This window comes from Lynx rufus, unplaced genomic scaffold (assembly GCF_022079265.1).
Source record: "Lynx rufus isolate CCGP_SWC_20201006 ecotype Redwood Valley unplaced genomic scaffold, mLynRuf1.p SCAF_7, whole genome shotgun sequence".
NCBI lineage: Eukaryota > Metazoa > Chordata > Mammalia > Carnivora > Felidae > Lynx > Lynx rufus.
The window spans coordinates 79,569,206-79,597,034 of NW_025814889.1; the positions used below are offsets into that span (position 1 = coordinate 79,569,206).

At 50.0% G+C, this 27,829-nt stretch overlaps 1 protein-coding gene across 1 annotated transcript; it reads left to right on the plus strand.

The window, feature by feature from the left end:
• Window positions 1-23: 23 nt before the first annotated feature.
• On the plus strand, window positions 24-26,900 carry ESPL1 (extra spindle pole bodies like 1, separase). Its single transcript, XM_047066434.1, has 32 exons — window positions 24-937; window positions 2,408-2,518; window positions 6,794-6,886; window positions 7,053-8,111; window positions 8,403-8,507; window positions 8,668-8,788; window positions 11,744-11,880; window positions 12,877-13,070; window positions 13,384-13,623; window positions 13,848-13,992; window positions 14,103-14,241; window positions 14,438-14,577; window positions 16,277-16,411; window positions 17,469-17,588; window positions 18,044-18,215; window positions 18,609-18,737; window positions 18,867-19,023; window positions 19,538-19,647; window positions 20,484-21,472; window positions 21,865-22,207; window positions 22,408-22,569; window positions 23,009-23,222; window positions 23,317-23,507; window positions 24,045-24,172; window positions 24,309-24,431; window positions 24,902-25,057; window positions 25,168-25,338; window positions 25,465-25,569; window positions 25,737-25,852; window positions 26,012-26,095; window positions 26,254-26,418; window positions 26,542-26,900. Exons 3-32 carry the CDS (start codon window positions 6,806-6,808, stop codon window positions 26,741-26,743), a joined length of 6,333 nt encoding a protein of 2,110 aa, XP_046922390.1. The 5' UTR covers window positions 24-937; window positions 2,408-2,518; window positions 6,794-6,805; the 3' UTR covers window positions 26,744-26,900.
• The last annotated feature ends 929 nt before the right edge of the window (window positions 26,901-27,829 follow it).

Sequence of the window (27,829 nt, forward strand, 5' to 3'; positions counted from 1 at the left end):
ATCAGTAGTTTCTGGTGAGTGGGCAGCTGGAGAGTTTGAGGATAGAGATGGGGTTGCCAGCAGACGGTATTTGTATTTCTAGCCTCTCTAAGACTGTCTCTAGTATATATAAACTGAGAGCCGTAGCATTGCCTCGTAGCAGAAATGGGTGGGAAATGCTTGAGGCCTCTAGATCTTCTAGATCTTGTTACCCTGGAGACAGGTACCCTTTCTAGTTGCCCAGCAAGACCCTTGCTCCACATCCAGGGTGAGACCGTGTCTGGAGGATGTGGGATGAATGCACACATCACTGAACAAAGATTCCAGAGGTTTGAGTTGCTTCTATGACCACCCCCTTGGGACAATCTGGGACCTTCCTGCAGAAACAACTTGGAGCTCAGCCCGTGTACGCTACCTGGCAGAATGCACCATTTGTCCAGCACCACCAGGGCTCACCAGGTCCTCTGTCCTGTATCCTTGCATGCAACCTAAGTGAAGGGCATGCCAAGGGGAGAGAACAGTGAATGGCTGAGGGACTGGGACATCTTGTCTGTACCTGACTCTTCCCCACCCAGCCTGAGTGAGGGTGAGGAAGCCATCAGGGCAGGAAAGAGTACCAGTGGGAACACCAGTTTGGTGGGCCCCTCCCTGCCTCACCTGATGGTATCTGCCTTTCCTCCTCCCACCAAAACCCAGGCTTGTCAGAGGAAGCAGAGCCAGCTTTTAAAAAGGTGGGGATGAAGGGAGGGCAGGCTCAAGGTTATGTCCTGGAATGTGCTTGAGCCGGGCATGGGGGACCCACCCATTTTGGAAAGGGATTGACAATATGTCCCTGGGTCCCAGACTGCTTTCCAGACAGGAAGATGCAAGATGGACCAAGACCTGCAAGTTCTGACCTGTGCGGAGAGATAACATCAGCTGGTGCTGTAGGAATTCGGCATAGATAGGCTTCTGCAGGGTGAGGCTGAGGGGGAAGGAATGGGTGGTGGTCTCAGGACCCTATTCGGTAAAGAAGAAGAAGAAAAAACAAGTTCCGTCACCCAGACTGCAGGGAACAGAGGTTAGGTACAGAAAAACAGATATCTTTTCCGTCCCCTATCTTGAAGCAAAGACAGAATCTCTTGCAAAACTCCACTTCCTCTTTCTGCCCTGTTGAGCTGGGCCTACATATATTTTATAGGTATTTGTAGACTCTCCGTCCCTCTCCACCATAGTATGGTCTCCTTGAGGACAGGCACAAGTTGTGGCTTACTTGCCTTCGTGTCCTCCATATGTACACACCAGTGGGTGCTTTGCCCGTGGCTGTGCTTAGTATGTATCTGAGAGGAAACAGGCTAGTCCAACCTGGCTTTTTAAGAGCTGCCCATTTGGGAAGTCTACGAGACTGGAATCCAGAGCCTAGTCAATGATTGGTTGTTTTGGATAGCAGTAATTTTTTTTTACTGATGGAAGCACGAGGAGGTCTCACATTCCTAAGTGATCAGGAAATAGGGAGGAAGAGGAGACCGACTAATGAGGTTCCTAGCTTTGTCCCCCTTGAGCTTTCTCCAAAGGTGCTGGGAAAAAACTTTTTTTACGCACGAGGGAGGTCCACTTGAAGAGCACGTAGCACGTGAATGGCAAAACCAAAGCCAAACTGCTTCATGCTGCCTGCCCAGTGCCTCCTCTATGCCATGGACTGCCTGTGTCCCCTGCCTTTCCCCCTCTAGCCTGGCTCCCTCATCCCAAGCCCTGTCCTGGGAGACGGGCAAGCGACCTGGAGTGTTTAGCCTTGGCCATCCGGTCCACTTTTTGGTATCTGCCCATCTAAGTCAAAGGAGGGATGGATTCACCAGGTGCGCACTGCCTGCAAAACACTGCTTTTGATGCTCTGCTGAGGGGCAGCGTAGGGAACTGGTTAAGAGGATGGTGCCAGAGCCTGACTGCCTGGGTTCAAATGTGTGCCTTCGTTTTCTCATCTGTAAAATAGGGATGATATAGTCATTCCTACCCCCATAGGGCTCTTTTGAGGATTAAAAACATTATTGTATATAAGGGCTTGGAACGGCACTTGGCCCACAGCGTAAGCACTACAGTAGTGTTTGCTTTTATGTTTTATTTTAAAACTCTTCCAATCCAGCTGAGCCGAACCAGATTTGGGTGTGAGAATGAATGGATAGGGCTGTAATGGGGGTATAGAACTTTCCAACGCATCCCAGTGGCTGGGTGATTCCCAGAAGTGTTTATCCTTGGTCCCGGCCCAGATGGAAGCATCAAGCAATTGAGAGGCCTTCTGCTCTGGGGTATGTGAGCAGCTGAGTAGGGTGTCAGTGTGTTCCACTTGAACTCATTTCCTCTTCCTCAAGTGGGAAGGTCAGCTTGGTGTCAGACTCGATACACACCACTATCTTTCACTAAGAGGCTCCTGATTTTCTGACTTCCCCTCCAGCTGGACACATGATTATTTGATTTGGAACTTTGAAGTGATCCTGAGGAGAGCAGAAACATCCCAAGGAACCAGGAGCCAGTGGACAAGAAGGCAGGAGAATTGGAACATGAGGTCAGCACTGGGTTCTGAGACCTGGAGGACTGTCTCTTCCTGGAAATTCAGTCCCTGCTCAGGGAGAGGGGGAGCTTTTCCCAGCTAATGGCCATGGCCCTTTGGCTACGTCTAGGTTCCACTCCCCATCACTGTTCCCCTAACCCCAACCCTGTGGTTCTCTCCGTCCCTTTTATTATTTTTTGCCACCACTTCCTCACAGAACCACAGAAGAGAATTATAAAACAACAATTTGTCATGCTTGGGATTAGATCTAATGTAAAAATACTTCATGTTTGCTTTAAGGTGTGTGTGTGTGTGTGTGTTTTTACAATAAATTGAATGAACTCATTGTAAGATCATCAAATGCAAATACATATATATGTATATATATATACATATATATGGAGAGAGAGAGAGAGAGGGAGAGGCTCCCTTAATCCCACTCTTCATACCGCTGTTTGGAGTCTAATCCACAGATTTAATATTAGTTGGGGTTTGTCATTTTTTATTTATTTTATAAATGGGTAGGGCCCAATTTTTTTTCAAAGTTTGTTTATTTTGAGAGAGAGAGTCGAGGAGAAGCAGAGAGAGAGAGAATCCCAAGCAGGCTCTGCACTGTCAATGCTGAGCCCCACATGGGGCTCAAACTCATAAACCGTGAGATCACAACCTGAACCGAAACCAAGATTCGAATGCTGTTTGGTTTTTTCAAAGTAAACTCTATGCCCAACATGGGGCTTAAACTCATGACCTTGAGATCAAGAGTCCCATGTTCTACCGATTGAACCAGTCAGGTGCCCCAGTTGGTTTTTATTTTGTCTTTTAATAAAAATTGAATCAAAGTGTTGAATCATGCTGTTCTGCAACCTTTTTTTTACCTAACAGTAATCTCGTTTTTCACTCTTTAAAACCATTGAAATCCTCAGGAAGACTATAACAGTCATCCATATATCTCTGACATCTTTATATGGCAATACATATAAAATGTCTATGTAGCATTGTTAGGGCCTTTGGAAATCATTTCAAGGCTATTCTATTTGAGGCTGGCAGAACCCCTGGGAAGTAGTGAGGCTTGATGCTTCTATCCCTGTTTCACAGATTAATAATACAATGAACTGGGACTAGAATCCAGTTTCTCTGTCCAGACTCAAAGTGCTTTCCACTATCCTGTGCTTTCTCTTTAGAAGCTGGGCACTCAAATGAGGGATTGAAATTTGTGACTAAGGTTCATAAATGGTCAGAATTTATCAATCTCTTAATACTTCAGGAACTTCCTATTTCTTGTAAGAAGTAGATGAGGAATAAAAAGGGGTGCCTGTGTGGCATAGTCAGTTAAGCACCCAACTCTTGATTTCGGCTCAGGTCATTATCTCACGGTTCGTGAGATTGAGCCCCGAGTCAAGCTCTGTGCTGAGAGTGTGGAGCCTGCTTGGGATTTTCTCTCTCTCTCTTTCTTTGCCCCTCCCCTGCTCACAAGTGCCACGCTCTCTCTCTCTAAAAATAAATAAACATTAAAAAAAAAGAAGGGTGCCTGGGTGGCTCAGCCAGTTGAGCATCTGACTCCTAATTTTGGCTTAGGTCATAATCCCAAGGTCATAGGATTGAGCCTTGTATCGGGGTCTGAGTTGAATGTGGAGCCTGCTTCAGATTCTCTTTCTCCCTCTGCTCCTCCCTGGCTTGTGCAGGGGTGTGAGCTTGCTCTCTCTCTCTCTCTCTCTGTCTCTCAAAAAAAAAAAAATTGAAAAAAAATTTTTGAATGTTTTTATTTATTTTTGAGACAGAGACAGAGCATGAGCAGGGTAGGGGCAGAGAGAGAGGGAGACACAGAATCTGAAGCAGGCTCCAGGCTCTGAGCTGTCAGCACAGAGCCCAGACGTGGGGCTTGAACTCACGGAGTGTGAGATCATGACCTGAGGTGAAGTCAGACGCTTAACCGACTGAGCCACCCAGGCGCCCCCCCAAAAAAATTTTTTTAAAAAGAGGAGGAGGGGGCCTGGATGGCTCAGTGGGTTAAGCATCCAACTTTGGCTCAGGTAATGATCTCACGGTTTGTGAGTTCGAGCCCCACACTGGGCTTTGCACTGACAGTGCATGGAGCCTGCCTGGGATTCTCTCTCCCTCTCTCTCTGCCCCTCTCTCGTGCTCTCTCTCTCAAAATAAACTTTTAAAAAGATATATATATATATATATATATATATATATATATATATATATATAAAGAAGAGGAATAAAAAGGACAAATTCTCTCCCCTTAAGGAGTTTAGAATCAAGTAGATGTAACAAAACACAGGAAAATAGTTCTAGAACACTTGCTACACAACATGTAAATAAATGAGTAGTGATTGCTAAGATGTAAGCAAGAGGAAATGAGCAGTATGAGAGTTGATACGTTCACTGATCATTTACAAACACCTCTGTTGGGTCCTCTACCCCACAAGAGATATGTATGTAATGTCTACAACATACACTTAGCACCTACATTAATATTATCATTCCAACACTGAGATTCTTTGGGGATGTTCTCGTTCTTGTCTTTGTTTTTAAAAATAGTCTCTGCTAGAATCTCAGCTCCTAAAGAGGTGGATAATGATGAAGAAAGACGATGATGATAGGGGCACCTCGCTGGCTCAGTCAGAAGATGCCACTCTTGATCTCAGTGTCCTGAGTTTGAACCCTGCACTGGGTGTAGAGATTACTTACATAAATAACACCTAGAAAGAAAAAGAGAAAGAAAGAAAGAAAGAAAGAAAGAAAGAAAGAAAGAAAGAAAGAAAGAAAGAAAGAGAAATTAAGAAAGAAAAAGAAAGAGAAAGGAGATAGATAAGGATGAGTTATCCAATAGAATTCATCAGGAAAAAGCTAACTGGAAGACCAGAATTTTGAACTGAATTCTTTGGTGGAGGAAGGAAAGAGAAACAGAACCAATTGAATCTGCACGTTTGGGGATGTAGTTAGTACTTAGCAAACGTAAGCCATTAATGACTGTGAAATATCCCAGTGAAGTGAGTTTTCCTGGTTCTTCCCTTAACCCTCCCCTCTACCTTCTACACCCCATCATGGAGCATTAGATCCTCTGTCTTCCTCATACAATCCAGTTGATGCCGTTTATGTAAAGAGCAAGGCTGGAAGGCCGAGAGAGGGAGAGAGAGAGAGAAAGAGAGAGAGAGGGAGGGCTGGAAGTCATGGTACTCCTGTCAGTGCCCTCAGAAAATTATATTTTTAAAGAACTCCAGGAAAGGCTACGCCCTATTTTCCCAGTAACCCAAACCGCGTGAGTTTCCAAGTAAGTTCTTTTTGTTGTCTACCCTATTTCTCTTCTCTTGAAATTTAAACTCTGAGCGCTGAAGATAAAGGGGAGAAGGAGGCAGAGGCCTGGCTCTCCCGATAGCGACTAAGCAACGGGTAGCTAAGGATCTCCGCCTTGGCGTAAATGGGGAAACCCGCGCCCCCAAGAGGCCTTAACGCCCACAGCAACTCGACCCCGCCGCCGGTATCACGTGATGGTGCGGCGCCGCGGGTAGACTACAACTCCCACTGTGCCGCGCGGCACGCCGGCGTTACAAAGCTCTCGCTCATTGGTCGCTGGAGATATTTGAAAGGGGGGGCTGGCGCGGAAAACGAAGGTTGGGTCTTGGGTTTTTGCCGAGCTCTTCTTCTGGCGAGTAAGTCCTGGACCTGGTGGGGAGGCGACCTCTGGGGCGATAAAGCTCAGAGGAACTCGTGAACGTGTGTACGTGCCAAGGTGAGGTGGGGTCCCGGCGCTGACTTGAGGGGAGGGGCGGCTCTGCGAAGGAAGGTTGGGAGACCTCCGGATGTCCTGGTGAGCTCCGAACTCAGTGGAGGCCTCCCGGTATGGAGCGTTGGGGTGGTGGAATGGGTAGTGAGGCTCCGGATCCCCCGAGAGGAAGGAGAAGCAGAAGCGTCCGTTTATAACGGGAGCCTGCTGTCCTGACATGGGCGTTTTTCCCGAATAGGGTTTCTTTCTTTCTGTCTGTTTTTCTTTCTGTCTTTCTTTCTCCTTCCCTTCCCTTCCCTTTACCTTCCCTTACCTTCCCTTTTCTTGTAATCTCGTAATCTCTACAAAGTGGAACTGGAAGTGACGACCCGGAGATCAAGAATCCCACAGCTCCACTGACTGAGCCAGCCAGGCGCCCCTCCCGATAGGATTTCTCATGGGATTCTTTGCAAACAACCCCCCCCCCACCGCCCCTCACTTCTGCAGCCTTCAAGCCCTTCTCCTGCCCTCCATTATGAATCTTCTCCGCCTACTCTAATCCTTCTCCTTTTCCCTAGCCCTCCAACACCATGAGGAGCTTCAAAGGAATCAACTTTGGGACCTTGCTAAGCAGCGTGAAGGAAGCTGAAGAGTTGCTGCCTGACTTGAAGGTAGGATTGTGTCTAGCTCTGGATACACCTGGCTTTCCAAGATGAGCTGGGGGTTTTTGTCTTATATGAAGAGATAGGCTAATAGGGGATCCTCTCCTGAGAAGCCCCCTTTCTAGTTATCTGTCCCTACTTTGGTGGTCCCAATCACATCTTCCTCTCCTCTTAGGAGTTCCTGTCCAAGCTTCCAGCTGGTTCATCCAGCTGCCGATCTGATGCCGAGAGGAGACAAGCTTGTGATGCCATCTTGAGGGCTTGCAACCAGCAGCTGACTGCCAAGCTGGCTTGCCCTCGGCACCTGGAGAGCCTGCTGAAACTGGCGGAGCTGGCTTACAATGGCTACTTGATGTCTACCCCCCAGCGCCCACCCCTGTACCTGGAACGAATTCTCTTCATCTTTTTGCGGAACATTGCCACACAGGGAATCCCAGAGGCCACGCTCCGATTTGCAAAACCCCTTCATGCCTGTTTGGTGCATTGCTCTCGCCAAGCTGCTCCCCAGGACTATGATGCTGTGGCGCGAGGCAGCTTTTCTCTGCTTTGGAAGGCAGCAGAAACCCTGGAGGAGCGGCGAGCTGCATTATCAACTCGGCTGAAGGCCTTGAGCTTTCTTGTACTCTTGGAGGATGAAAGTACCCCTTGTGAGGTTCCCCACTTTGCTTCTCCAACAGCCTGTCGAGTGGTAGCTGCCCATCAGCTATTTGATGCCACTGGGCACAGTCTGAATGAAGCCGATGCTGATTTCCTAGATGACCTGCTCTCCAGGCATGTGATCAAAGTTTTGGTGGGTGAGGGAGGGGGTTCTCCTGGTCCTCTTTCTCCCCAGAGGGCCCTCTGTCTCTTGGAACTCACCCTGGAACGTTGCCGTCGCCTCTGCTGGAGTGGCCACCATGCCAAGGCCTCGAGAGTAGTGGAGAAGACCCATGATTACCTAAGGAACACCAGTCTGGCCCCCAGCCTCCAGTTATGCCAACTTGGGGTTGAACTGCTACAGGCTGGGGAGGGAGGATCCCAGGCACTGGCCGAGCTTCTGATCAAGGCATCAGCTGTCCTGAACAACAGTGTGGAGGCACCATCACCCCCATTGCGGGCATTATGTGACAGCTGCCAGTTCCTCCTCTCAGGACTGGAGCGAGGCATCAAGAGACGCTATGGACTGGATGCTGTTCTGGGCCTCTTTGCTTTTCTTGGCGGGTACTGCTCTCTCATCCGGCAGCTGCAGGATGGTGTGAGTTAAAAACCTAGAGGTAGGGTGGGAATGTGGTTCTGCAGACTATCAGGCTAAGGTCTTTGGTAAGATCTGGAAGCCCTGGCTCCCTCCTCAGTCAGCTGCTCTCTGGATTATGCCTAGTGCAGCCACCAGAAGCCTAGTCTACTCTGGGAGGGCCATGGCCCCTCCTAATGCCCTTCTTCCTACTCCCTGGGCTGAGTCAACTCTCCAGGACTCTGGGCCAGTCTTCAGTTTGGAGCTCATCCTGTATCTCTGCCTCTCAACCCTACCTTCCCCTTCCTTCCTCAGGTCTGTGGGGATTCCTCCAAGCAGCAGCAGTCTCTGGTTCAGATGCAATTTCAGGGACTTCACCTCTACACTGTGGTGGTTTATGACTTTGCACAAAGCTGTCAGGTACAGTCTGGGAATCAAAAGACCTGGACAGGTCCTGGGGTCTGGGGTTGCTGGACTGCCCTGGTAGAGCTTTGGAGTTGCTTTGGGTTTGGGGTGGGGTAGATGTCACCTTGGACCTATTATGTCTCTTCTGACTCTCAAGACCTTCTTGTCCCTTTAGGTAACTGATTTGGCTGACCTGGCCCAGCTGGTGGAAAGTTGCAAATCTACTGTGATCTGGATGCTGGAGGCCTTACAGAGCCTGTCAGGCCAAGAGCTGACTGACTACCTGGGCATGACTGGTTAGTGCCCTGGGGCCCAGATGCAGGGGGGAAGGTCATCACTCACTAGGCAGACAAATAGCACTTGCTGGATGGTTCTGACCACCTTGGGGGCTCCTCATGGTTTAAGGAGGCAGTGAAAAAAATGTTCTTAAGTGACCCTCATCACTTGTACTTATAAACATTTACAGGGGTGCCTGGGTGCTCAGTTGGTTAAGCATCCAACTTTGGCTCAGGTCATGATCTCGTGTTCATGGGTTCGAGCCCCATGTTGGACTCTGTACTGACAGCTCAGAACCTGGAGTCTGCTTCGTGGATTCTGTCTCCCTCTCTCTCTGCCTGCCGCCCCCGCCCCCGCCGCTTGTACTCTGTCTCTCTGTCTCTCACAAAAATAAATAAAACATTAAAAAACATTTTTTTAAAACATTTATAGTAGTAGAGAAGTGATAAGGCTAACTTATGATAGCAGACACAAGTTTTTTGTCATTGACTTTGAAACATGATTTGGTGTTTTCTTTCATGAAAATGTACCTGATATGCAACTTTATGACCTTTTTTTTTTAAATGTTTTTTTATTATTTATTTTTGAGAGAGAGACAGAGTGCAAGCAGGGGAGGGGCAGAGAGAGAGGGAGACACAGAATCCGAAGCAGGCTCCAGGCTCTGAGCTGTCAGCACAGAGACCAATGTGGGGCTTGAACTCACAAACCACGAGATCATGACCTGAGCCAAAGTCGGATGCTTAACCAACTGAGCCACCCAGGCACCCCTATGACCTTTCTAGAAGTTTTATTTTTTTTAATGTTTACTTTTAATGTTTATTTTTACTTTTGAGAGAGAGAGAGAGTCAGAGAAAGAGGGAGACACACAGAATCCGAAGCAGGCTCCAGGCTCTGAGCTGTCAGCACAGAGCCCGACATGGGGCTCAAACCCACGAACCATGAGATCATGACCTGAGCCGAAGTCAGACACTTAACCCACTGAGCCACCCAGGCACCCCAAGTTTTAAAGAATATTTATAACTTAAAATTTTTTTTTAGAAACCAGGTAAAAATGCTTCAACAATCAAATTGCGCAAAAAGGCATGTAGTCTAAAGTCTCTCTCTCCTAATCCTGGTCACAAAGTTCTCCTCTACTGAGACAACTAATATGATCAATTTCTTACGTATCATTCTGGAGATGTACTGTGTATAAATGAATTTGCATATATACTTCTCCACACCCTTTCAGTTGAAACGTGCATACAGAAAAGTACAAAGTACAAAGTGAACATACTTTTTAAATTTTTTTTTTTTTAACGTTTATTTATTTTTGAGACAGAAAGAGACAGAGCATGAACGGGGTAGGGGCAGAGAGAGAGGGAGACACAGAATCGGAAGCAGGCTCCAGGCTCTGAGCCATCAGCCCAGAGCCCGACGCGGGGCTCGAACTCACAGACCGTGAGATCGTGACCTGAGCTGAAGTCGGACGCTCAACCGACTGAGCCACCCAGGCGCCCCTGAACATACTTTTTAACCAATGTCTAGGTCAAGTAAGAGCATGATTTAGACCTTGGGGAAACCCCTCCTTCTGCCCCCCTCCTAGTAACCCCCCCTCCTCAAAGCAACCATTATCCTAACGGCATACTTTAGTTTTGTCTATTTTTGTATTTTATAATACGTTTTCCCTTCAGTTTATAAAAAGGATGGCCCCATTAAATTATACAAACCCAATGAGTTCAGTCACTGAAAAGTTTTGGAGAACTTTTTTTTTTTTTTTTTTTTATGTTTTTCTTTTATTTTTGAGAGACACACACACACAGTGAGAGCAAGGGATGGGGCAGAGAGAGAGAGAGAGAGACAGAATCTGAAGCAGGCTCCAGGCTCTGAGCTGTCAGCGCAGAGCCCGACATGGGGCTTGAACTCACAGACTGCAAGATCATGACCTGAGCTGAAGTCAGATGCCCAACCAACTGAGCCACCCAGGTGCCCCAGAACTTTTCATATTTATATATTCAGTAGTTGAACCTACCCATTGAGATGAAAATATCATCAGCAGTCACAAAAATTACTAGTTTGAAAATTCTTCCCGGAATATTGAAGCCTGACTTAATTTTTTCCAGCCATCTGTGTTGATAGCCAAAAAGCTGCATAAACTAGAGTTTAGGGCAAATTTTGTTCATTCAACAAATATCTATTGAGCACCTACCATGTGCCAAGCACTATTGCGAGGACTTGGGTATATCAGTAAACGAATCAAAGATCCCTGCCCTCACGGAGCCACAGTCTGGTTAGGGGAGAATGATAATAAGCAACAGAATAATTGAATTATCAATATGTTAGAAAGTGATAAGAAATGTGGGGGCAGGGGGGAAGAAATATAGAGCAGGATAAGAAAGGGAATTAGGATGGGTGAGGGGGCAAGTTACCACTTAAAATAGAGTCAGGATAGGCCTGCTTGGGAGGGTGACATGAGCAAAACTTGGAGGGTGTGATGGAGTTGGCCATGTAGACACCTGCGAAAGGACATCCTTGGCAGAAGAAACAGTCAAGGCCAAGGCCCTAAGGCAGGAACTAAGGCGTGTTCAAGAAACAGCAAGGAGGCTCCTAGTGTGGCTTTCGTGGAATGAGAGGAGGAGGAGATAAGGGATAGGCCAGAGCGTTAACCCCAAAATGCTGCCCTTCGGAGGAAGATGAAGGCAAAAGTTGGCATGTGAGGAAATGGGCCCTGTGTAGGAGTGAAGACTCAGCTTGCGCTTGTAGAACAAGTGCAAAGGAGCCGCTGGTGTGGGTGTGCCTTACAGGAATGGACGTCACGGGCTGAGTTGGAGCAGGTAGGGGAGAGCTGCCCCTATCTCATTCCCTAGCAGTAGGGCTTCCTGTCTGATCTGGAAGCTACTGAGCCGGCCACAGGTTGAGCTTCTCTCTACTGCCTCTCCAACAGGAGAGCGGCAGTGGGAACTATTTCCGCTGTCAACTCTTCTCTCTCTCACTTGCAGCCTCTTACACCAGTAACTTGGCCTACAGCTTCTATAGTCACAAGCTATATTCCGAGGCCTGTGCCATCTCTGAGCCCCTCTGTCAGCACCTGGGGTTGGTGAAGCCGGACACCTATCCTGAGGTGCCTCCTGAGAAGGTACGAGGGCAGGAAGGGAGGTTATGTTGGAGGCCTGAGTAGCATGAAAGGGCCTGGCCAGGACCCTGCCCTGCAGTAGCGTGTTAAGAGCCAAGTACCTGGGACGGTGTCTTCCACACCTCACTTGTACTATTACTTTTTTTTTTTTTTTTTAATGGTCTCACTTTTTATATTTAGCTACGTTCAAGCTGGTGGTTCTCAACCTGGTTGCATGTTAGAATCCCCTGAATGTACTTAAAAAAACTCATTCTGATGCCTGGCCCAAGCCGATTGCATCAGAATCTCTGGTGCTAGAGCCCACGCATCTGGTTATTTTTAAAGTCCCCGAGGAGGCCCTTTAAGTAACCAGAGTGAGAACCATCGCAAGGAGACCCATGAAATGATGGGTTGGCTGGAGTGGCAGGTGAGATGGGTTGTAGAGGGCCTTGGTTTTCATCTTGAGTGAGGCAGATGAGCCTCTCAAAGGAAGGCATGACATCAGCTTGGCATTTTGAGTTTCTCTGGCATCACTATGGTGAATGAACAAGATACCAGGACAACAGTGGGCACCCCCAGTGCTCTTGTAGCCTGGGCCGAAAAGGGTGGGTATCTGAACTGAAGTAGCGTCTTGCGGGATGGGAAGAAGGGAATGGGTGCAAGAAGCCCGGGATTAATTTGGTAAGTGACTGGCTGTGACGGGGTGGGGGGGTGGGGTGCGGAGGGAACGTCAAGGATGGCCTGGCATTTCGGACTGAGAAGACGCTGACTTGTGAGAGAGGGGTTACAGGAGGAGAAACAGGTTTCTAGGGCTGTGGACATAAATATGTGGGTGGGGTGGATTGAAGCCTCAGATTGAGAACCCCTGGGGTGTTTAGTGCTTTGGTGTCTTCTGCCTTGGGGCAGGCTTGGGGGCTGGCGGACCACCTGGTGGTGTATGTACCTGTGTGGCATGTACACCCCACTATTACGGACTCGGTGGTTCCTCTCTGCAGTTTGGTCTCTGCTTTCTATGGTCAGTTGCACAGGTGCTTCCGGCTGCATGGAGAGAGTTTGAAGAAACTGGGTAAACAGGCCCAGGGCTGCGAGATGGTGACTTTGTGGCTGACAGCCCTGCAGCCCTGTGGCCCCCAACACATGGCTGAGCCTGTCACCTTCTGGGTTCGGATCAAGATGGATGCAGCCAGAGCAGGAGACAAGGAGCTACAGCTGAGGTGAGTTGGTGGGGAGGGAGACAACCATGTTTGCTCCCTGGCTAGGGCTAGCTTTTGGTACTGGTGGTCTCGTGTATCCTTCTGTCTAAAAAAAGGCACTGATTCCTCTGTTCGTTGTTATTTATCAAATGCCTACTATATGACAGTCACTGTGCTAGGTATAGGGGAGCAGTGGGGGACAGGCAATGCCCTTGCTTTAATGACTGGGAAGTCAGTGACCTCTCAGCAAGCCAAGGCTGGGACTCCTTGGCACGGGGCAGAAGCTCCATGCTTCACGACTCCCTGACATGGCGTTGGGCCTGCCTTCTCTTAGGACTCTGCGAGACAGCCTGAGTGGCTGGGACCCAGAGACCCTGGTCTTCCTGCTGAGGGAGGAGCTGCAGGCCTATAAGGCTGTGCGAGCGGACACAGGGCAGGAACGGTTCAACGTCATCTGTGACCTGCTGGAGCTGAGCCCTGAGGAGACACCAGCTGGGGCCTGGGCTCGAGCCACCCACCTGGTGGAACTGGCTCAGGTGCTCTGCTACCATGACTTTGCCCAGCAGACCAACTGGTGAGGAAGAATAGCTGGGGAGGCCACTCTTGCTTCTCACCCTAGGTCATCTTACCCTTTTCAGAGGCCGTTTCCCTCTCCCAAGTCCCTGAGCAGCCACTTCAGTTTGTGGCCATGGGTGCTCATTCAAAGGGTGGGGCCGGCTATCCTGCAGAAGGTCCTTCCCAGGACACTATGGCAGGTACTCGTCATGGGCCCAGCTTAAGTCCATCCTCTCCCTTCAGCTCTGCCCTGGATGCTATCCAGGAAGCCCTACAGCTTCTGGAGTCTGTGAGGCCTGAGACCCAGGCCAAGGATCGGCTTCTGGATGATAAAGCACAGGCCCTCCTATGGTTCTACATTTGTACCCTGGAGACCAAAATGCAGGAAGTAAGTGTGGCTTCTGTGGGGCTTAGCAGAACTGGATTATTTCCCCCAGGCCCACAGTAAGCTGGTGCCAGCCCTGTTTTTTATCCTGATCCCCCCTCCCCCCCATCTAGGGTATCGAGCGGGATCGGAGAGCCCAGGCCCCTAATAACCTGGAGGAATTTGAAGTCAATGACCTGAACTATGAAGATAAACTCCAAGAAGATCGTTTCCTATACAGTAACATTGCCTTCAACCTGGCTGCAGATGCTGGTGAGGGTTGTGAATGTAGTGTGCTAGATGGGGTCTCCTCTGTGTCTTCCTAAGAGCAGAATGGGGACCCCAGGTAGGGGAAAGGAAGTAGGGTGGGAGGTGGGCACAGAGGGCAGAGGGCGTTACGAAGAAGGCTGCATTCTCCCCAGATGGCCCACACTGAGAGAGTGGCCGGTCCCTTTCTTCTGACTTCTAGCTCAGTCCAAATGCCTGGACCAAGCACTGGCCCTTTGGAAGGAGGTGCTTACAAAGGCACAAGCCCCCGCTGTACGGTGTCTCCAGCAGACAGCAGCCTCACTGCAGACCCTAGCAGCCCTCTATCAGCTGGCGGCAAAGGTAATGGGGCAGGGCATTAACACACGCCAGAAGCCCACTCTTTCCTCTTCTTTGGCTGGTGTATCTGCTAAGAAGCCATGTAGCCCGTTGTGGCCTCTATCACCGGGCTTCCTAAGTTGAAATACAAGCTTCGTCCTTTATTTTAACTCACCTTGGCAAGTGACGTAACTTCCTAAACCCAGGTTTCCTTGTGTCTAAAATGAGGACAGTAATAGCACTACCTCATGGTGTCCTTAAGTGGCATATTCAAATGTCAGATATAGTTATTAATTCTTAGGTAATTTGAGCTGTGTATTTTCTGAAACATACATAGATGCCTATAGGTTTAATTTTACATTTTTACATGCAACATCAGGACATTTCACAGACTCCCTGAAGCTCTTCCCTGGACCCCACATTAGGAACCTCCGAAAAAGAACATGGTACATAAAAAAGATCTTTGTTACTGTGGCCATTAGGCCATATTTCTAGCATGAGAATCGAGGGAAGCTGCCTCAGCGCTAGATCTGAGTCTTGGCTCTCCCCCGTACCTGTGATGTGAATTTGGGCAAGCAACTTAACTTGCGTGAGTCTTAAGCCTCTTAGTCTATAGTCATCTGTAAAATTGGGGTTAGAGTCGCTATGAAAGATTAAAAGAGCTGATGCACGTGAACCCCCTCTTTTTGACAATTTGATATTTTTATAATGACTTTTGAAGTTTCACTTCAAATTTTATTTTTCAGTAATCTCTACACCCAATGTGGGGCTCAAACTCACAACTTTGTATGCCCCCCTCACTGAACCAGCCAGGTGTCCCTTCAATTTTTTTTTTTTTTTTTTTTTTTAGATCTATGAATTCTTTTTTTTTTTTAAGTGTATTTTTATTTATTTTGAGAGAGAGAGAGAGAGAGAGCAAGCAGGGTAGGGGCAGAGAGAGAGGGAGACAGAATCCCAAGCGGGCTCTGTGCTATCAGCGCAGAGCCCCATGTGGGGCTTGAACCAACTGGGTGGCTCAGTCGGTTGAGCATCCCAACTTCCGCTCAGGTCATGATCTCACAGTTCAGGGCTTTGAGCCCCGCATCAGGCTCGTTGCTGTCAGCACAGGGCCCGCTTCAGATCCTCTGTCCCCTCTCTCTTTCTGTCCCTCTCCTGCTCAGGCTTTCTCTCTCTCAAAAGTAAGTAAACATTAAAAGGAATTGAAGTATGGTTGACACACAATATTATATTAGTTTTAGGCGTGCAACATAGTGATTTGGCAATAGCGTGCATTACTCAGTGCTCACCATGGTGAGGGAAGTCACCATACATTATTATCACAATGTTATTGACTGTACCCTCTGTGCTGTACTTTTTCAGCCCCGCGACTTACTTATTTTATAACTGGAAGTTTGTACCTCTTGATCCTCTTGCCTGTCTCGCCCATCCCCCTACCCTGATGTAAACCTCTCAGCACAGTGCCTGGCCCATAGTAAGCTTTCGGTAACTCCCAGCTGTCGATGCTGACTGGTACCTAAGCTTTCACGCGGGAGGCTGGATGGTGGTAGGCTCCCTCGCTGCTCTTATCTCAGGCTTCTTGAGGATGGCAGGTGGTGGCCTTGTCTGTAGCCACACCTCATCCAGGCTCTGAAGTCAGACCAAGGTCTCAAAGGGCTGAGGAGCAGAGGGTAGAAAGGGAGGTTCGAGCAGGAGCTGGGTAAACTTCCTGCTCCTGGCTGACCAGCCCCTGCAGGCTCTGGAGGTCCTCCTGCTCGTACGGATCGTCTCCCAGAGACTGGAGGACCACGCGAAGGCAGCCGGCTCCTCCTGCCACGCCAGCCAGCTACTCCTGATGCTTGGCTGTCCCAGCTATGCCCAGGTGAGTGCCCAGCCAGCCAAGCCCGGAGCTGCGGGGGGACCTGGCTTTAGTGACCCATCTTTTCTCTGAGAAGACAAGATACTGAAGGGGCATCTTCCCTGCCTTCTACTGCCACATCCTGCTGGAGGGTCGTAAAGTGTGGAGTGGCTGGGAGGCAGCTGTGGGAAGAGGAAGCGTCTTTCCTTCTCACTGCAAAACCATTGTTTCCTAAGTCTTATAGATCCTGCACCAGAAATACACCACTAATCCTGCATTTCCCCACCATTTGCCCTAGTCACCCTTTCTCCACTCACTTAGGACTGCTCCAACACCACCTAGCTGGTCTCCCTGCCTCCAGCAGGGAGGCCCCTTTTGTCTTCTAACATGATCTTTTAAGGCACAGATCTGATCTCATCTTTTTTCCTGCTTAAAGGATTTCATTGGTTTCTTCATTACCTGTAGGATGATACTGTCTAGACACTTTACTTGGTATTGCACACCTTCTGTATCCTGGCTCATGCTTTTTCTTGCCACTCCCCACCATGGAACTTCTGTCCATCCACGCCAGTTACTTTATAGCCTTGTATGTGCCTCCCTCCCTTTGGTTCTATTAGCCCCTCCACCCTAAATACACCTCCTCCACCCACCTTTTTTCTACTTTCTTTTCAAGGCCTAGCTTAATTGTCCTCTCCCTCATGAAGTATTTTATACATCCTCTTCTTCAAGGGCAGAATCACCTGCTTTCCCTGGGTCCCCATACCACTAATGGCATTGTGTCACGATTACACAGGTGTGTCTGCACCCCCACTGCATTGCAAGCTATTGGATGGAAAGTCTTGCTTATTCCTTATTCAGCTATGTCTTTCTAACATAGCAGTTAACCGAAAGATATTAAATGAACATTTTAGCGAGTGATTGAATAACTCTCATGTTGTAGATTATAATATATGAAATAATTGAATACTTAGTTGGAGGTGTTCTGCATTTTACTTGCAAGTGTTTTAATCCACTTTAATTTGAAATGTCTGGCTGCCTTTCCTCACCAGCATATTCATGAATCCCATGATTGTTTTCTTAGCTATACCTGGAAGAGGCAGACTCAAGCCTGAAGCTTCTGGATCACAACACTGACACGTACCTGCTCCTTTCGCTAACCTGTAACCTACTTCGAAGTCAGCTCTACTGTGTTCACCAGAAGGTATTTCTCACTTTCTTAACCCCTGAAGTTCCCAGGTATTGGAAGGATTTTTAGGATTTTCGGGATATTTTTCAGGCTTCTGAGATTTCCCTGGAGCTAGGAAGAGTATTCCCAACCGTGAGAAGCAGTGCTGTTTCCCAGCCTTGTCCTTTCTATTCTTTCCCAGTTGCCTCAGTCACACTGTCCTGTGACTAGAGACTGAGATGACATTGATCCCAGGAAGGCAATGGAGCCCAAATTGGAAATCAAGTGAGATGCAGAAAACCTGAGTTTTCTCACAGCCTAACTGTGTGACTTGTCTGCGTCTTGCGCCCTCTCAGGCTGTCGTTTTCTCCACAGCTTTTATTATTCTCAAAAGCAGGGGCTGGGCCAGATGATCTTTAGGGGCATCCTAAGCTCTGAATCGCTGCTCTGACCTCACTCACCACTCTTCTCTGGCCCTCCCTGTCTCCCAGGTGACTGAGGGTGCCTCTCTGTTGCTGTCTGTGCTTCGGGACCCTGCCCTCCAGAGATCATCCAAGGCCTGGTACTTGCTGCGTGTCCAGGCCTTGCAGGTGGTGGCATCGTACCTCAGCCTCTCATCAGACAGCCTCTCAGCCTCCCTGCGGGAGCAGCTCTGTGCCCAAGGTGAAAGAATAGGGTGGATGATGGCCCTTTGTGGTCAAATGGTGTGGATCGTCCACTCTCAGCTCTTCTCAAGCCCTTGTCCCCTCTGCTGTCCCAACTGTGTGGACTAGCCCACTGAGAGGCTGCACAGAGTAGGCCTGGGATAGCATATGAGTCTCTGTTTGTCTGCCGACTGATCGATTGCTTAGTACCTGGCTGGAATGCTATACTAACAAGGGTTCTGAGGCCCCACGTGGTCTGAGGGAAAGAGTTCTGTGATTGATTCGCTCTGTCTGCCTTAGGCACAGAAGAACAGCAGCAGCACGTTTTGCATTTGCTATCTTAGTAGGTGAAGGTGGTGGCAGTTCTGGCGGCATCATCTCCCTTCTTGTCCCCCCGCCACTCCCTGCACAGGCTGGCAGACGCCTGAGATTGCACTCGTCGACTCCCATAAGCTCCTCCGAAGCATTATCCTCCTGCTCCTGGGCAGTGACGTGCTCTCGATTCAGAAGGCGGCTGTGGAGACCCCATTTCTGGACTATGGTGAGTCTGAGGAGGAGAGCGAGGCCCAGTGGGAATGAACAGGCCAGATGGTGGGGCTGCCAGCTTTGCCTCCAGAGGATCCAGGCTGTGACTGAGTGACGGTGGTCTCGTCTCTCTCCTTTGTACCAGGTGAAAATCTGGTACAAAAATGGCAGGTTCTGACAGAGGTGCTGAGCTGCTCAGAGAAGCTGGTCTCCCGCCTAGGCCATCTGGGTTGTGTGAGCGAAGCCAAGGCCTTTTGCTTGGATGCCCTGAAACTTACAACGAAACTGCAGCTACCACACCAGTGAGTACAGGCCAGAGGAGGCCATTCCAGAACCTGAGTGCCCACATCCTGGACTCTGGGGTCCCAAACTCTTCCACAGATTTACGTGTTATGTTTGGAGGGGTTGGGAGAACGTATCCCATGGCTCAGTAAGTAGGAAATGCCGACTTAACCAAGCTTAGACATTTTTATTTCCTGTAGGACTTCTCACATCCTTCAGTACGCTGATCCACACTGTAACTCTCCAAAAGGGAGAGCTGGTGTGCCATGTTTCCCTAAGTCCCTTTGCCCACAGGATCCTTTTTTTTGGGTGGGAATGTGGTTTGGGAAATCCTGTCCTCGTGCACAAAGACGACTGGGGATGAGGGAGAAGTGTAGAGAGTTTTCCCAGGGTAGACTTGAAGTCAGCTCGAGAGAGTAGAGGTCCTCCAGAGGCCAGGAGCCTGCCCCAGTGCTGCCAGTGAAAGGGACAGGAAGATGGACTCAGGAACACAAAGACTTGCATGAGTTGCTTGTCATCTCTTCTCCCAACAAGGTGTGCCCTGTTCCTGGTGCTGAAGGCGGAGCTGGAGCTGGCACGCACTGACATTGACCTCTGTGAGTCGGACCTGCAGCAGGTTCTGTTCTTACTGGAGTCTTGCACAGGTGAGCAGCCATGCCCCCACACCCACGGGCAGTGGCGGGAGTGGCACACAAACACTACGACACATCTTTGTATGTGAAAGTGTGAGTTCCTTCTAAATCAGGGACCTTTTTTTTTTTTTAATTTTTTTTAATGTTTTAGAGAGAGAGAGACAGAGACAGAGTGCGAGCAGGGGAGGGGCAGAGAGAGAGGGAGACACAGAATCCAAAGCAGGTTCCAGGCTCTGAGCTGTCAGCACAGAGCCCAATGCAGGGCTCGAACTCACAGACCACGAGATCGTGACCTGAGCCGAAGTCGAACGCTTAACTGACTGAGCCACCCAGGCGCCCCTAAATCAGGGACTTCTAACTCTTCTGCTTCAATCAGACCACTGGTGTCCCTCCTTCTTATCAACCACTTTTCCCTCTCGTATTTCATTTGACCCACACAAAACCCTGGAAAGTCAGGTGGACACATGGATTTTTTTTCTCACTTGTGAAATGAGGAAGTTGAGAAATTCAGTGTTTTGGACCAGGATCATGGGCCTAGTTGGGGCCCAGAGCCAGGATAAAGACGTGGGCCTCCTGGTGCCCACCTGCTTTCCTGACCTATGCAGCCGTCTCAGGTGCAGGTATGGGGGTTTTGCGGGTTGGGTTTATCTATTATGGGATGGGAAGAAACATTAGGGATTTTACTGAAAACAAAAATAAGCCATATTAATATTTAGTCCGATCAGACAGTAATCCATATAAGCAGTAAGTAAATAACACCTATATTAAGGAGTTGGGCCCTGGGGTAGCTCAGGAAGCACTTGGTATCACTTCTCCCAGTTTTGTAATTCTGGCTCCACTCTCCCCAGAGTTTGGCGGGCTAGCCCAGCACCTGGACTCAGTGAAGAAAGTCCACCTGCAGAAGGGCAAGCAGCAGACCCGGGTCCGTCGTCCTCCAGAGCTCCCTGAAGAGGAGCCCTTCCTAAGAGGCCCTGCCCTGGAGCTGGTAGCCACTGTGGCCAAGGAGCCAGGTCCTGTGGCACCTTCTACTAACTCCTCCCCTGTCCTGAAAGCGAAGCCCCAGCCCAGCCCCGGCTTCCTGACCCACCTGCCCACGTGTGACTGCTTGCTCTGTGCCAGCCCCGTGCTCTCGGCAGTCTGTCTGCGCTGGGCATTGGTCACAGCGGGGGTGAGGCTGGCTTTGGGCCATCAGGCCCAGGGTCTGGATCTGCTGCAGGTCGTGCTAAAGGGTTGCCCTGCAGCCACTGAGCGCCTCACCCAAGCTCTACAAACTACCCTGAATCACAAAGCACCTCCCTCCCCTGTCCCGAGCCTCTTGGATGAGATCTTGGCTCAGGCCTACACACAGCTGGCACTGGAGGGGCTGAGCCGGCCATCACACAAGAGTCTGGGGAAGGTCCTGGAGTCGGGGCTGAAGTTTGTGGCAGCACGAGTACCCCACCTGGAGCCCTGGCGAGCCAGCCTGCTCTTGATTCGGGCCCTTGCAAAGCTGGCCGGCCTCAACTGCTGCACTACCCAACTTTTTGCAAGCTCCTGGGGCTGGCAGCCACCATCAGTAAAACCCTCCCCAGGCTCAGAGCCCTCTAAGCCGCGAAGCCAAAAACTTTCTGGAAGGGGGCGTCAGCGGGCAGCCTCATCTACCCAGCACCTCCATAATACCTCTCTGAAAAGTCTGGAAGGTGGAGGACTGCCCTGTACACCGAAGCCCCCAGGCCAGGTCAGGCCAGCAGGCACTCGAGTCTCTTTTACTGTGTTTGAGGAAGTCCTCCCTACAAAGAGCAAGCCTGAAGTTCCCAAGGCCCCTAGAGTACAACAGAGGGTCCAGACGCGCCTCAAGGTGAGGTGGGACTGCGGCTGGGTGGTGTTGGTGTCAGGTGGGGTGGTTCTGGAGAATTCAGAATAGGTGCCTTTCCCAGGACCTGGTGGGGCCTTCAGCTCTACTGTTAACCTGCACAGAAAGACAATTCTATCTTTGTTTCAAACAGAAGGTGCTTTCCTTAACTCTGTGGTTCCTCTTCCTTTTCATCCTTTGTCTTTTTGTTCCTCCCTTCTCTCCCTCCTTCCGCACCCAAGAGTCCTGGCCCTTGATTGAGCTGCCTCAATTGGAGAGGTTAATTTTTAAATCTTCCCCCAAAGGCCTCCGAGAGTGTGCCTCTGCAGCACCACCTGCTGGCAGATGTCTTATCACTGAAGGCCCCTTGGCCCTTCTCCCTTTCCCACCCATCCCAGGTGAACTTCAGTGATGACAGTGATTTGGAAGACCCTGTCTCAATTGAGGCACGGCCTGCAGAGGGGCCCAAGAGACGGGGCACTGCTTCCCGGGGCCGGGGCCGGGGCCAGGCCAGGAAGAACCCGAGCCTGAAGACAGTTGCAGTGGCAGCCTCAAGTAGTGCCCCTGGGCTCCCGGGCCTGGGTGGTAGGAGCCGGAGGGCCAAGAAGGTGACATCAGGACACTGTAAGGAGCTGGGCTCTGAGATCATGAGGACCATCCCTGAGGAGGAAATGACTGACAACCAGATGGAAATGAGCTTTGAGATCCTCAGGGGCTCTGACGGGGAAGACTCAGCCTCAGGTAAGATGGTAACGGTGGGAGGTAGAAGGTGCATACATCTTTGGGGGTCGGGGTTGCCCTGGGACCAAAGCACAAGAAATAACTGATGCCAAAGACAGTACAGATATACAACTTTGTTCCTGGCTCCGGGACTGGATCCTAGAAAGAACAAAGGAGACGACAGGAGGAAGAAACTACAGAAAGTCACGTTCTCTCCCTAGGTGGGAAGGCACCAGCTCCAGGACCTGATACAGCCATAGGAGAATGTGAAGTGTTGAGACGTGATTCCAGTAAAGAGGAGCTGCCGGTCCCATGCCCAGACAAGGAGAGAGACAAGGGTCTTGGTCCTCGGCTCCGACTCTCCTCTGCCCCTGTAGCCATTGGTGAGGCTAGCCACTGAGGTCTGGTCACTAGGAGAGGGCGAGCCTCTAGGTTGCTTGATCTGATGCCCTTGTGGCCTGCCCATGGTTCTGTCTTCGGATCCTCATCTAGATCCGGTCGCCTTTGAACCTGGGTTTGAATCCCATCACTCTCTTCACTAGATGTGTGCAAGTTGCTCAGCCTCTCTGAGCCTTTATTTACTTACCTATAAAATGGGGTTTGGGGGGATGGGGTGAGTTGAGGTAAGTTGCATAGCATCCCACCTGGCACATTGCCCTGCATTAATGGTAGCTTTTTTTATCCAAGTGGGAGATGAGATAGAACCTTGGAAACTTAGAACTTTCCATAAAAGTTTTATGAAAAGTTGGGACTTTTATGGAAAGTTTCATCACCTAAACAGTATGGGACTCATCAACAGCAAGTATCTTCACCTTCCTCTAGGTCTCTCTACCCTGGATTCCATCTGTGACTTATTGACCATTGCTTTCCGTGGGGTTAGTCATTGCCCTCCTAGTGGACTTTATGCTTACCTCTGCCGCCTCCTGGCTTTGTGCTTGGGCCACCGGGATCCCTATGCCACAGCCTGCCTTGTCACTGAGTCTGTGTCCATCACCTGTCGCCACCAGCTGCTCACCCACCTCCACAGGCAGCTCAGGTGAGTTTCCCCAAGGCCCATGCAGGGGACAGACTGGAAGGAAGGTCTAGATTTTGAAGGAGGGAGAACTCACCCCTACTTATGTTATCTGCAGCAAGGCCCAGAAGCACCGGGGATCACTCGAAATGGCAGACCAGGTGCAGAGGCTGAGCCTGCAGGACAGGCCTGGAGATGTCCCCCTGGCCCGCATCCAGCACCTCTTTTCCTTCAGGGCTTCAGGATCTGGTCAATTCCCTGAGCCTGAGAAGGAGAGTTTCCAGGAGCGCCTGGCTCTGATCCCCAGCGGTATGGCAGCAGGCTTCAGCTGGCTCTCCTGTCCTTTTTTGCATCTTCTTACTAAGGAGTTAGGGGAAGGAGTTTAAGGCATTAGTTAACGTAGATTTATGACCCTATGGAAGAACATATCCTCCCTTTTCACTGATTGTCATTTTGTTACTCTCACCAAAGAGAAATACCCTAAATTTGGAAGTCTTGTGCTTTTTTTTTTTTAACCTCCACTCTGCGTTACTAGCAGATTCAGTGTCTTTTTTCAGGGGTAGGTTCAGATGTCCAGAGTCTCCCTGCACTAACACAAAACACATTAACAGATGATTTGAGTGCCTCCCTCTGTTCAGGAACTTTTGTTAGTTTCTGTGAGGGACACATCGAAGTACAAGATGTGGTCTCTCTCCACAGGGGGCTGTTTGGGGAGAGCAGCTTGAACTCCAGTGAGCAGAGATTTTTTAGAATTGTCTTGAGTGATGGGTAGGATTGAGTGCAGAAGATGGGGAAGGGAGTTCCTTGTAAGAGCTGAAATGATTCTGGGTATGCTCTGTGTGTCAGGGGTGACTGTGTGTGTGTTAGCTCTGGCCACACTTCAGCCTGGAACTGTGGGCAACACCCTCTTGCTGACCCGGCTGGAAAAAGACAATCCCCCAGTCACTGTGCAGATCCCCACTGCCCAGAGCAAGGTAGGTTTCCTGGGCCAGCAAGCAAAGTTGGGCTGGGGTAGGCTTCTGGTCAAGCTGCTCATATCCCGCAGCTGGGGGGATGGAGAGGTGGTGATCACGTGGACAAGCAGAAAGCTCACAGTCCCATCTCCCAAAGCTTCCTCTGAGTTCGGCCCTGAAAGAGTTTGACACCATCCAGAAGGAACAGAAAGAGAACAGCAGCTGTACTGACAAGCGAGAATGGTGGACAGGACGGCTAGAACTGGACCATAGGATGGAGGTGTGTGCTCCCAAGGTGGGGTGGGGTCAGGCCTGCCCTGGGAGTGACCCTGCGTGTCACTGTCCTCTCTCTCAGAAGTCCGGGCTAGTGCCGAGTTACCTCAAGTCCTTTCTGGAAGCATAGCCTAAATAAAAAATTATGTTACTTGAGAACGACTTCAAAAAAGAGCTAAAAACTTAAAGGGGTGATGCCAACAGAATGTTTGAGGATACATACAAGAAAAAAGATTTAAGCCCAAGTATCAGCTTCCCAGGTTTAGCTTTCATTGCCCACCTGTTTGTATTTGTCGAGACATAGTGATATGTGATAAATCATCTTATCTGTACCCCCCCAGAGTCTCAGCAAATGAAAAACGTTTCTAGCTTCTTGCCTTTTTAACTGGCGGGAAGATGTGTAAAACAAATATATACGTTGGAAAACCCATTTCCTCAGCTCCTCTCTGACCGAACGTTCTATTCTTCCTCATTCAGGCACTCATCATTTCCCTAGAGAAACATGTATTGGGCTGCTGGAGGGGACTGTTGCTGCCATCCAGTGAGGACCCTGGCCCTGCCCAGGAGGCCTCCCGCCTACAAAAGTTGCTGCAGGAATGTGGCTGGGAATATCCTGATGCAGCTCTGCTGAAAGTGAGTTGAGAAATCTGGGAGGGGGAAGAAGCTGGACTTAATTCTTCCCCCACTGCCATTGTGAGTGGAGATGGGAGCGATGGCCCTCACTGACCACTGTTCCCCTGCAGACCATGCTCAGTGGTGCCAGTACCCTCACCCCTCAGGACATTGAGACCTTGGCCTATGGGCTGTGCCCAGCCTGGCCAGAACGAGCCCAAGAGCTTCTGAGTGAGGCAGTACGACGTCTTCAGGGTCAGACAGTACCAAGCAATAGGCATCTTGTCTTAGTGCTAGACAAGGTAAGGAGCTGGGGGCTGGAGGGACCGTATCTGGTGGGCAGCGGGCACCAGGTCACCCCTCTGCCCCCTTCTGATGCTTGTGGATGCCTGGCTGGGGATGGTAATCCCTGCATGCTTTTTGTCCAGGACCTGCAAAAGCTGCCATGGGAGAGCATCCCCAGTCTCCGGGCACTGCCTGTCACTCGGCTGCCCTCCTTCCACTTCTTGCTCAGCTATTCCATCATCAGAGAGGTGGGTTTCAGGGAGTGGGGGAATGATTAGTAATTGAGGGAGATCTGGGAAGACAGGAGAGGGTCTTAGGGATGGGATGGTTCAGTCGTGGAAAGGGGTTTGGAGTTTGTTGAAGCTTGGGCTCTCTGGCCAGACCAGGATCCTGATCACCAGTGTCTTCTCCTCAGTCGGGGGCCTCAGCAGTGCTAAGCCAAGGGGTGGATCCACGCAATACCTTCTACGTCCTAAACCCTCACAATAATCTGTCAAGCACAGAGGAGCAATTTCGAGCCAATTTTAGCAGGTCAGGGGGAGAAGAGTAAGAAAGGGGGTGGGGGAGGGTAGAGAGGGGTAACATGTCCTTTTCCCCTGAATCAAAGCTTGCAGCCCACCTTCTGCCTAGTATTCCCTCTGCCCTCTTTGCCAGCTGACCCCAGTTCTTACTCCTACCTTTTCCCTGCAGTGAAGCTGGCTGGAAAGGGGTGGTTGGGGAGGTGCCGAGCCCAGAACAAGTGCAAGCAGCCTTGACAGAGCATGACTTATATATGTGAGTGCTCAGGGCAGGGAAGTGGGGGGGGGGGGGGTGGGTATCACCATAGTTTGTTTTGTGGCTTTCAAGCCACTGGCTGACTCAGGACGCCCCCGGAGACACTCCAGAGGCCGGCTACTGCTGGGTCAGATTCATTTCACATCCTTTTGCCTTAGCTATGCAGGGCACGGGGCGGGTGCCCGCTTCCTGGACGGACAGGCCGTCCTGCGGCTCGGCTGCCGGGCAGTGGCCCTGCTGTTTGGCTGCAGCAGCGCAGCCCTGGCTGTGCATGGAAACCTGGAGGGGGCTGGCATCGTGCTCAAGTATATCATGGCTGGCTGGTGAGTCTCGAGGGCCTAACCTAGGTCCCCACCCCAGGTTCTTTCCCAGGTCTGAACATTAAATCCTTCCTCATGTATTTTGTTTTAGAGCCCTCACTTTGTAGTTCTTTTTTTTTTCCCCAGTCCCCTGTTTCTGGGTAACCTCTGGGATGTGACTGACCGTGACATTGACCGCTACACGGAGGCTCTGCTGCAGGGTTGGCTTGGAGCAGGCCCAGGAGCCCCTCTTCTCTACTATGTCAATCAGGCGCGCCAGGCTCCCCGACTCAAGTATCTTATTGGGGCTGCACCTGTGGCATATGGCTTGCCTGTCTCCCTGCGGTGATCCCTTGGAGCTGTCCTATCACAGATAGAAGCCATGTGACTGTTCTACCTCCTGTTCTTAGATTTAACCCTTAGGATAAATATTTTAAATGACTTTTCCAGTGTTTTATATGAAATATTTCCTTTTGATTTAACCTTAATATAATAAAGATGTAACATTTAAACCCTGTGTTTTGTGTGGTTCATCTGAGAACATTTGAAGACAAATTATTGCTCCCTCCCACTATGTGGTACTGTAAAGAGGTGAGAATAGCTTGCAGGAGTCCAAGTCTGAGAGTGTTAGGAAGAAAGGCAAAACCACAGGACAAAGGTGGGCCTGGCTTGGCCTCAGCAGACAAAGCTGAAGGGTATCAAAATGCTCTTAAGTTGGGGGTGCCTGAGTGGCTCAGTTGGTTGAGCATCTGACCTTTGATTTTGGCTCAAGTCATGATCCCAGGGTCATGGGTGGAGCCCCAAGTCAGGCTCCACACTGAGCGTGGAATCTGCTTGAGAGTCAGTCTCTCTGTCTCTCTCCCCCCGCCTCCCCTCCCCTCCCTCTTTCTCTCTCCTCCCACCTCCCACCTCCCCCCAGAATGCTCTAAGTGGATACAAAGGCTTCAGGAAGCATAGAGATAGACCCATTGAGAGTGTCTTGGCCAGGTCCTATCATGTCTGTCCTGTCTTCCTGTGCTCAGGTATCCTGGGAGGAACACTAGCTTTAATGCCTCAGCTGCCCTGCCCTGCTCCAACGTGGGTGATAGAGGCTCTTGTTCTCTCCCCCACATACCCCTGTTACACTTGTCAGGACCGCACACGTCAGCAGTAGATTCTCTGGGATTCTATTTACATATGTTTTTTCTCTCACCAACTAGATTGTTAAATTCCTCAGAAGCACATTATCTTACACTCTTGTGTATCCCTCACATCTAACACATTACGGTAAAACATCGTTTTGATTAATAAACCTTGTACTGGGGGCGCCTGGGTGGCGCAGTCGGTTAAGCGTCCGACTTCAGCCAGGTCACGATCTCGCGGTCTGTGAGTTCGAGCCCCGCGTCAGGCTCTGGGCTGATGGCTCAGAGCCTGGAGCCTGTTTCCGATTCTGTGT

Excerpts from the sequence above, each read along its gene's own strand:
- ESPL1 (XM_047066434.1), top strand. The coding sequence starts at position 6,806 with ATGAGGAGCTTCAAAGGAATCAACTTTGGGACCTTGCTAAGCAGCGTG. Across the intron at positions 18,738-18,866 it reads GACCCCATTTCTGGACTATG|GTGAAAATCTGGTACAAAAA; the intron begins GTGAGTCTGAGG and ends CCTTTGTACCAG. Across the intron at positions 22,570-23,008 it reads CTCTGCCCCTGTAGCCATTG|GTCTCTCTACCCTGGATTCC; the intron begins GTGAGGCTAGCC and ends ACCTTCCTCTAG.